This window comes from Kryptolebias marmoratus, linkage group LG3 (assembly GCF_001649575.2).
Source record: "Kryptolebias marmoratus isolate JLee-2015 linkage group LG3, ASM164957v2, whole genome shotgun sequence".
NCBI lineage: Eukaryota > Metazoa > Chordata > Actinopteri > Cyprinodontiformes > Rivulidae > Kryptolebias > Kryptolebias marmoratus.
The window spans coordinates 13,439,870-13,450,813 of record NC_051432.1 but is presented as its reverse complement, the minus strand read 5'-3'; the positions used below and the strand labels follow the sequence as shown (position 1 = coordinate 13,450,813).

The window sequence follows — 10,944 nt, the reverse complement described above, 5'->3', positions numbered from 1 at the left end:
GAGGTTCTGGAATTCAAAGACTGAATTTATGTAATGACTTTACTGAGATTCGGCCTCGGAAAGAATCTTGTGAATTGCAAAGAGCTGCGAGTTCTTAATCACTATTTGGAATGTGAGTAGTTTGAAGCAGGACAGTCTGCATTTTAAACCATTAAACCATCATCTAATCTATGACTCCAACATAAGTGCTTTTACACACATATATATATATACGTGTGTGTGTGTGTATATACATACACCCCCCCCCCACACACACACACATATATATATATATATATGAACACATTCAAAGACCCCTTTCTTCCAGTATTTTGTGTTACAACTTTGAAAACTTTTCCTTACAAACTACTAACTAGTGTTCTTCATTGGAACATAGAGCAATGTTGATCTAGTTGTTGCTATTTTTCCATTTTATGCAACAGTAAACTTACAAACACTGAGCATGCTTTTGAACATCTGACAACTTTGTAAATAAAACTCAAAAGAATCTCAATGATATTATTTACTGAAACAGCAGAGATATGCTGGAGTTCATTAACAACAAACTGTACAAGAGGCATATTCAGTAGTGCTTAATGTCCTTAATGTTACACATTATGTACATACAATACATCCATCCATCCATTTTCTTTAACCGCTTCTCCATTCCGGGTCGTGGGTAGCTGGTGCCTATCCCCAGCGGTCACTGTGTGAGAGGCGGGGGACACCCTGGACAGGTCGCAAGTCCATCGCAGGGCCACATATAGACGAACGAGACAAACAACCATTCACACTGTCACTCACACCTAGGGACAATTTTAGAGTCATCAATTAACCTAACATGCATGTTTTTTGGTCTGTGGGAGGAAACCAGAGTACCCGGAGTAAACCCACGTGTTCACAGGGAGAACATGCAAACTCCACCCTGAGGCCTTTCTGGGTGGAAAGGCCTCAGGCCGGGAAGCGAACCTGCAGCCTTCTTGCTGGGAGGCAACAGCTCTAACCACTATGCCACTGTGCCACCCCCACATACAATACAACAACTGTACAATTCAATGGAATATAGTGACACAGACTGATACATTCAGGTTAACTTTAAATATGTGCATGGTATGAAACAAGATAGCGTAGGATGTTACAAGTTTTTATGGTTACACTGTGATATTTACAAAATAAAAACATTTTTATTTACACGTATACACAAATATTCACATGCAGCTTACAGTATTTACATCATATGGAGTTTTCATCAGTTATTTTTTGCAAAATGGTTTCTAGGTTTTGATAGAATTTTTTACTGTCTTCAAGGGAGTGTATTTCACATGGTGGACAGCCATCCTGAAAATCAAAAGATGCAAAAATGAACTAGAACATAAATATTAAAAAAAAAATCTAAAATCTATGAATGACAGCTACAAAGACTGACCTCAGGTTTCAGGTCTCTACTGAAATGACCGATGCATGGCGCTTCAGGATCGTTAATATCTTCCTCTTCCAAAATCATCAACAACTCCAACATGTAACATTGGAGCACCTTTTCTTTACACACGTCCTGTAAAGTAGAAACACATCCCTTATGACGAGCCTCCACAGGTACCGTTCATTTATAACTACACACAACAAACTCCATGTCTGTTTTTAGCAGATTTACATCCCCAAACATGCAGGTATAAAGAAAGCTTTAAAACAAACACAAAGTTGATCCAAAAAAAGTTTTTGTCACTGAGATGTTTCAAATGACTGACAGACAATTCTTAATTTAAAATGAGCAAAATGACATATTTTGAGTCTCCTATGTTGAATAAATTTTTTAAAAGGCCAAAACCAACAACATATGGCATGGGGAGACTCTGAAGTTGTGCGACAACAAAACAACTGAGGTTGACTGCCAGAGTTTGGTGGAACTCCTAGTATTGTTAAATTTCGAAAATGTTTGTTCAGCTTATAATTTTTTCCTGTTAAAAAGCATAAAAATGCATATTTACAACTTACTGTGACTTCATTAACTGATGGGGAATACAGCATGGCATCAGATTTCTGAAAAACAGTTTAAAATTTTTTTTTTAAAAAGTCATAAATTCTTGTTTTAAAAAATAAATTATTAAATGCTACATCGCCAATGCATACACCACAGAAAAATACTTACAAAATATTGGTGAGCAGAAAGAAATAGTTTGTATTTAATAAAACGAGTCCCTCTGAGATGTTGTGTAATAATAAACATAACTAATCACTGTGCTCTCAGCAGGAGTTTGTGATTTCTTCCAATCGGGACAACATTTCATCAGATTTCCCCAGTCCTTGTTGCTGATGGCAATGCCAATCAAATAATATCACCACTTGTGAGAAAAAAGCGTATTTAGGTACTTACAGGCACCTGAACCGATCGTGACATGTTAAATCTTGAAAACAAAATCCACTGAGCAAACAGGATTCCCAATTATTAGGTCTCAGTGCAGCCAGTGCAGAGAGTCAGCAATGGTAACAAGACTATAACACAGTCAGTTTTACAGATGCTGAGCTAATATAGTAGTAGCTGAGGCTTCACACAGACTTCAAGTGCTAGCTGATTCTGCAAGTTCTTAAAATATCACCAGATGACATATAACACTGTTTTCAAGATTTGATCAGAACAGCCATAAGTGTCATTTTTCAACATAAATTAATCGTAATTTTACACTCTGGTACAAAAGCAGCATGCGACATGCATTCCTTTAAGGAATGCTAGGCCTTTAATTTAAATCTTGTCTTTTCATATAGTTGAACAAAACCTGGAAACCATGAAAAGGCCGTCACCCCTACTGATCTCAGACCTCGTTTGGATTTTTCAAAATCCCAATCAAACAATAACAATCTTGAAATCGCTAACATCTCTGGTCCACATTGGGAGCTGCAGCAATGCCGTTCACTCCTTATGGTGCTGTGTAGATGGGTGGTACAGTCAGCTTTTGTATAATCAGTTTAACCAGAAAAGCCCTACCCAAAGTAGCCAACTTACTGCAGGTTTCTATAAATTTGGGCTTTTAGGCTGGTTATATTTAATGCACCTTATTTTATTTTTAAAAAATACCATCTCTGCAAACTAATGTATTTTAGCTCATTACAATTACAAAAAGGTACAACATCTCAGAGAGACTGATAAGTGTGATAAGAAGAAAATAATGGAAAATGTTGCTGTGTTAGAGATTTTCTCTCACCTCGATGCTGACTCTCAGAGACCCCAAACAAGTCTGTAGATCTTTTATTTCAGTCATAGAAGCGGCACTGCTGCATGTGCTCAAGACGCTTTAAGGCAGTAAAAAAAAAAAAAAAAAAAAAAAAATTACACAACAGCCTTGAGAACATAGACTTTTTTATGTTTAGGAACTCAGATGCCAAACTCAGGAGCCAAGTCAAACAACTTTATCACAGAACCGGAGCGATGTGTTCCTGAAGACGCGCTATTTATGCTCAACTCTGATGAGGTGATGACGGGCTTTACATGCACGAGAACTGCTGATCCTTAACTAAGGTAAGTTCTTTTGGCTGCTCCCTTCTTTAGGGGTTGCCACAGCGAGCAAACTTCCACGAACGATTTGGCAGTTGTTTAACACCAGATGCCCTTCCTGCCTCAACCTGGATTACAAGACCGCGGCGCTGACCGCCAAGCCACCGCAGCCCAACTGCTGATCAGTAACTAACGTTTTAAAAATGAAACTTGGATACTAAACGATGCTAAATATTAGTGATTAGATTCTTACTATTTCAGAGGTATCAAAGCCTATCAAAGCTCTGTTAAGTTTGAGACATTACTTTGTTTATATTTAAATCTTTCCTTTTATCTGTCATGTCAGTTTATACAGATTCAACTTTCAAATAAATAATCAATAGAGTGAAACTTGGCTTGAAATAACCTGTCTATTGTTAAGCATCGTTCTGTGTTTTCCCCCCTCAGGTATATTTCTTATCATCAGAGTGATTTACTGCTTCTTTTGAATCATTCCCAATGTTTACTTTTTAATAGGTCGCTGACAGTAGGCCTACCTCAGAATTAGGAAACAAAGCCACAGAGGAGTTTTGTGGCTGTCTCGGCGCAGGACACAGGTCAGCTGAAACTGGATGCTTTTCTAAAAGAGAAAAAAATAAAATAAACAGGCAAATGTTAGTATGTCAACCATCGTGTTATTGAATCAACATAAAGTAAGACTGCTGTCAGATGAAATTGATTATTAAGGTCAGGTTTTTCCAAAACGTTTCAAATCGCAAAAAATCGATTCATTATCAGGCCTAAAATAACAACAATAACATTTCAAAATCAAATGAGGTTGTTCAACTTCAAAAGTAAATGGTAATGGATGTCACTTACTATGGATTAAAAAAATCAACAGAGTTGTTTCATCACGTTTGTGGTCAAAAAGCTGTAAATCTGAGAGTTTTGAGGTTTTACACTGGAGGAGGCTGAGCTTTTGGAAAGTCCACTGACAGTTCAACTTGACTGTCATCATCTGTGGTGGAAAGTGAAAAGTACTTAAGCAGCATTAGACAGATGTTTTTCAGGTTTTAAGAGCTAATGATTTTCACAGGATGGCCCTTTTCTTAATGTGCATAAATGTATTACAGCATTAATTATTTATCTGTCTCTTGTCTCTGGTGTTCTGATGAAACATTTCTATTGTCTGCTACAATGTGTTTCATCATTTCTAAGAGCCTGTACTGTACACAACCCCGACTCTGAGAAAGATTGGACGTTAGGTAAAATGTAAATAACAGAATCTCATAAACACATATTTCATTCACTATAGAACACAGCAAATAAATCAGATGTTGAAACTAAGATATTGCACCAATTGGGAGGAAGCATAAGGAAATTTTCAATTGTATGGCAGCAACACATCTAAAGAAAGATGGAATAGGGTCATGTTTAGTGTGAAGCATCCCCTCTTCTTTTAACAACAGTCTGTAAACATCTAGAAACTGAGGAGAGCAGCTCCTGGACGTTTTGGAAATATCTCATTTTTGTCTGGTTAGGATTCAGATTGTTCAACTATTCTGGGTCTTTGCTGGATTTGTTGCTATACCATCAGAGATTTCTCTAGATTTTTAAAATCCTTTGATAATATTATGAAAATATTAAACCCTAAGACCCTAACCCTACCCCTGAGCCAAATGGCCCTAACCCCTCAAACCCTGAGGAGACCCTGACCCTAACATGGTGGTGGCAGCATTATGTTGTCTGGATGCTTTTCTCAGCAGGGACAAGGAAGCTGGTCAGAGATGGAGGGAAAATGGATGAAGCTAAATACAGGGCAATCCTGAAAGAAAACCCATCTCAAAAGACTTGAGACTGGGGCGAAGGGTCACCTTCCAGCAGGACAACGACCTGAAACATCCAACCAGAGCTAAAGTGGAACGATTTAAAGCACATTAATGTGTTAGAATGGCCCAGTCAAAGTCCAGAACTAAATCTAACTGAGACTCCATGGCAAGAAAAATTATTCTTCATAGATGCTCATGCATTTAAATGAACGCTAAATATAAAAAACATTGAAAATCACACATAATTTTTATTCCACTTCACAGTTGTCCACGGCTTTATGTTTGGTCCATCACATGAAATTCCAGTAAAATACTTTGAGGTTTGCGGTTGTAATGAGACAAAATGTAGACAGTTCAGGGGCTGTGAATACTTTTTCATAGCACTGTACATTACGTATTTAACTGTTCCCATGGTAACATTTACTGTTGCCCAAAGGCACTAATAAAGAAACAAAGCTGTATTTACTACTCTAACAGAAAAAAAGTCTGAGCAGCTGCACAGAACAATTTTGGATCATAGAAGAGTTTGTGAGCAAACTGAGTCCAACAGTGGTTCTGGCCTTTAAGAGCTGAGAATTTCTTTTTTTTTTTTCTCACTTTCTCCCATATTATTATCCCACAAATGTTTCTGTCTTTATTTGACAGCTCTTTCATGCTTACTGCCAGCATCAAATAATAATTTTTTAACATTTTCTAAATGTAGTAGATCTAGTCATATTAGTGTACAACATTTCCTTGGTTCTTGTGCCTAAAAAAACTATCAATAAATTACAGATTTAAACTTTGGTAGCCTCTTTAAAAACCTTCCTTCTCTGGAACAGGGTGTGTATGACAGTTTGGACGGTTAAAACACTAGTTATGACCTCACCATTGATGGGAAAAACTTTAGGAGTGCAAAAAAAAAACACTTTGTGAAACATAATCATTCATGTCTACTGTTGATAACACTTGTTGCACAAGTGTGATATGAATATCTCAATGCACAAAAAGCAGCTTTTTGTCCACCACATGACCTACAATTGCATTCCTTGATTTTCAATGTTAAAATGTAACTGATTCTTTTAGATCTGTAAAATCTCAAGCATGAGGTTGACAGGCGAATCGGTGCGGCTTCTTCAGTATTGTGGACTCTGTACCACTTTGTTGTGGTGAAGAGGGAGCTGAGATGAAAGGCAAAGCTCTCTGTTTACCGGTCAGTCTACCCTCACCTATGGTCATGAACTTTGGGTAGTGACCAAAAGGATGAGATCACGAATAAAGCACGGTTAAAATTTATTTTCTCTGCAGGGATAACTGGGTTCCCCTTTAGAAGAGAAGTTAGGTTATCCAGGAGGGCTGCTTCTCCACATCTAGATGAACCAGTAGAGCTGGTTCGGGCATTGGGTAAGGATGCCCCCTGGACGCCTCCCTAGGGAGGTGTTCCGGGGATGTCCAACTGAGAGGAGACCCTAGGGACACACTAGGGAGACTTTGTTTCTCGGCTGGCCTGGGAACGCCTTTGAATCCTCCTGGAAGACCTGGAAGAGGTGGCTAGGGAGAGAGGTCTGGGCTTCCCTGCTCAAGCTGCTGCCCCCACAACCCGACTACGGAACAAGCAGCAGATAATGAATGAAATTTGTAAAATGACTTAAATATGCCCGAATACATTAAAAAAATAAATAACTATTTTATTCCAAAGTAATCAAAGGGATGTAACAAAATACCAAGATAATATAATCAGTGGAAGTATGTTTGTTTTATGTTGTTTTTTTATTCTTACTCTAGAACAGACTATTATATTATCCAGCTTTATATTACCTGCATTAACCAATAAAAGCTGGATAGGAAAGGCAGAGTACAGGCAAAAGCAACCCCTGAAAGTCAGTCCTCATTAAGCCTAACGTGCATTATTTTCAGACAGGGAACTCTGAGAAAACATACACGGAAACAGAAACTTTAAACCGCAGCATCAGCATGACTCCAAACTCCTGTACACATCATAGTTTTGTACAAAGCTTCTTTTGTTTTTTGTTTTTTTGTTGTTGTTTTACTTAGGATTTTTACTTTGCAGAACAAAACATTACAGCGTTTTAATTCTAAAACAAATTTGTAGTTTGTACTTGAACACCCGTACATACAAGCTAATAGCAATCAAGTCTTAATATTCAAGAACATATCCATTACAGACAATGATTTTTGCATTCATTTCATATATTTTTTGCATGTGGAACATATAGTGCCAAGAAAAGTATTTGTAGCTCACAAACACTTGCAAACTGCAAAATGAGTGACAAAAGCTGTGCCCCTATTCGGTTCAAATATACAAATTTTGTAATTAAACATAATAACAGTAGACACAGTTTTAACAGGAGCAATTTGATTTTATTCACTTATGACTGCTGTTTTTATTGTTTGTTTTTAAGTTTTTTGTGAATATGCAAAACTTTGGGGGTTTTTGCGTTTCAGCCTTGTGTCTACATGGAAACGGCATCTTCGGCATGTTTTTTGAAAACAGGTTCAAGAGTGAAAAATTGTTGAAATGTCACTCTTGTGTTTTCATGTAGAAAACACAACTTTTTGAGGACGATACCCCCACCCCTAATCGAACCTACTACCCAAGGGCCTCCTCCACATCTTGTGTTTATATTTTCCACCCAGAGTCTGAAATATGTGTCAGCCATATTACGAGTCAGCCATAAAGTGGAATTCCAACTTTGTTGAGCATTGATTTTTCGACTGCCGAGCACAAATAGAATTAAGCATTAGGCTATTTCAAAAGACACCTCAAGCCGGGACTTAGCCACCTTTTGGTCACTGCAGTGTGATTTCTGAATGGACCGAGGCGGCGAGGGGGCTCGAAGCCAACCCTCTCCTGATGTGCCTTTGTGCCACAAAGCGAGGCGGTAACACAGCTGAGACAGTCGACGTGTGAACAAGCAAGTCGGCTTTCCGGCTCAGTAATGTCATGAAGTGATGACAACTGGTCTGTGCGACCACCCGATCGCGGGATTAAACAACACCAAACAGATTTATTACTGAGGGAAGCTCAAGGATGACGCGCAGCAACTTCATATTTAGTTTTAAAAATTAGTTAACGACAAAAAGAGTTAATTAACACAATTAATCATGTTATGAGAATAATACGAGGGAGACGTCTGTCACACATTTAATGTGTTGCATTCCACTTCATTAGAGACGAGTCCTGCTCCATGCCTCTTTTGGTTCCGTGAGGCTCGCTTCATTTCTGAAAGCTCACGCAACCGGCTCCATCGCTGATTTACGAATGCCCAGAGGCAGCAAAAAGACGAACTCGATCTCTGCGGTCATTTCGCGCAGCTTCTTTGTGAGAGACAGTATCGACGTCTGGAGATTTCCGAAGGACCCGTGCTTGGTGTTTTATGACCCACAGTGGGGTCCCGATCTCAGCTTTTGGGAACCGCTGATAAACATTTGAAAAGTTGACACTTTAAAGGTTTCCTCGGGTTCACTGAAGGTTCCAGAAACATCAAGTGGTTACTTGTTTGTTTGGTTCATAATGACATTTTCAAGGTTTAATGAGGCGCTGGGAAAGAAACTTAAATGACCTTAATCTATCAGTCCTTTCACGGAGTCTTCCTAATAGTCAGCCTTCAAAGAGCACGTTAATAACGACGCGCAGTAATCCTGTAATTTACTCTCAGCCTGCACGAACACCCAGCCGGAGAAAATTTACGACCGCAGATAAAGAGGGGCGGGGCCAGCAGTCCAAACTGAAAGTGAAACTAGGCGGCTGAAAGTGAGTTTTGTTTTGTTTTTCCGAGTTTTTAGGCGAATAACAATAATGACCCGAGGTTACAGACAGCAGTTGAAAGGTCGATGCACGCGCACCGCGCGGCAGACACACCTCCGCACCTCGCGCGCGGTCCGCAACCTTCTGACCTCCCCCGCGGGTTCAAGCTGTGCTGTCAGTCACCGCCAGCGCGAGCCTGGGCTGCGGCGGGCTAACTTGTATGTGAGGTTTCGCCCCCCTCTCTCCCTCTCTCTCACACACACACACATACACACACAGAGAGAAAAGAACAGGGGGCTTACCGCTCTGTGGTCTCGGGGGCACATGAGTTTGAAAAGGATGACCTGGAGCGCCGTCATGAAGTCTAACAATCTGCGCAGCAGCGGCGGGTTCTCTTCTACCAGCCACCGCGTGTCATTGATCCGAATCCGGTCCTCGTAGCACCCGGGGGTGAGTGCGTCTGCACGTCAACACCAAACACCGACTGTCGCTCACACACGCACGCACACACACACACACGCACGCACACACACGCCCTGCTTCGTCAAGTTAGGAAGCTCACTCCTCCTTTTACATAACAACGAGCACAGCAGCTGTTTTAATTGGTTACTTTTACAGTAAATTGTCGTCCAGTTGAATGTTTATATATCTATATAAAAAAAGGGATTTTTGTTGCTTAGGAGACAATTTGATTAAAGTCACTCATCGCAAACTGTGAAATCGAACAAACAAAATGGTTCTACAAACAGTGTAGTTTGGAAAAGTTTACTCCAGCAGAGATATCAATGAAGTTCTGAAATGCGGGCACGCAGTCAATGTAAACAAAGCCTCTGAATACGACGAAAGCCATGTGGAAGTTTGACTTGTGTGACTAATCTGCGTTAGGCTGGCCTTAGCCTGTGTACGTAAACAAATGTGTCAGAATCTGACAAGCGTAGAATCTCGAAGAAGACATTTTGGGTGGAAACTTTTGCATTTTGAATCCTGTTGAACTCGGTGGGAAAGGTGTGGAAAAAAAGACCCGGGAGGGCTCCGCTGCTGACACTAGAAATTGCCAAAAGGCCCGTTGACAGGCCCCAAAGTTTCATGAACTGAAGCTTTTTGACCAGTCCCATTGATTGTTTTTTTTTTTTTTTAAATATACATATTGTTGAAGGGTGCCGATAAATATTTCCTGCTTCTGTTCACCTAGAACATATCCCAGCAGCTACAGCTCAGGACATTATTCAGCAAAGTAAGCATGGCTTTCATTGGAAGGGTTTCCCCTCCATGTTGTTTGAAGGTTTTATTACTACTGAACATGCTCTTCCCCGACCCTCAGTATTTATCACTGTTTAGATATGATTACAGGGGTACAGGAAAAAATACATGAATCTTTTGACAGAATGTTTTTATTTTTCTAGACTTATTCCACACAGCTCACTGGAAGCTTCTTATCTGCGCTAGCTTTGCTGTTTTTGTGTTTATGATCACAGTTGAGGAAGTCACAAGAGGGATCTGAAAACTCACAAAATCTTTAAATTAGCAACGCCGTTTTTGCACCCGGAGCCGTCCTGCTCTCCTCTGATTGGCTAAAACTTTGTCTCTGGCTCGCTTTAGTTGTTGAAAGCGGCGTCAGTTTAATCCCTGTGTCAGAATTAGATCAGATGGCTTTAACGGGACAACAAAAAACACGTTTTATTTTCCCTTCTCTCATGTTTACAGATGACAGAAATCTGTCCTGGTCCCAGATCTTTAGTTCCCTGTGATTACGATTATTATCATTTTACCATTTGTTGCTTTGGGTGCAGCAGTTTGGCCAGCAGCTGTTGTTTTTAAATGTGATATAGTAATTAATTGGATTTCATGACTTTCACTGTCCTGACAAGCAACAGGTTTCTTTCAGCGATGATTAAGTGGAATGAGTAATGCAATAAATAATT

The 10,944-nt window shown here is 39.7% G+C and overlaps 1 protein-coding gene across 1 annotated transcript; it reads right to left on the bottom strand.

Moving 5' to 3' along the window:
• Nucleotides 1–880: 880 nt before the first annotated feature.
• Nucleotides 881–9,489, bottom strand: LOC108239486 (the record flags this gene model as incomplete). Its single annotated transcript, XM_025003762.2, has 6 exons — nt 881–1,317; nt 1,406–1,531; nt 1,972–2,016; nt 3,177–3,264; nt 4,003–4,085; nt 9,325–9,489. Coding segments are annotated over 6 exons (612 nt in total), but the record flags the coding sequence as incomplete, so codon positions are not given.
• Between the last annotated feature and the right edge of the window lie 1,455 nt (nt 9,490–10,944).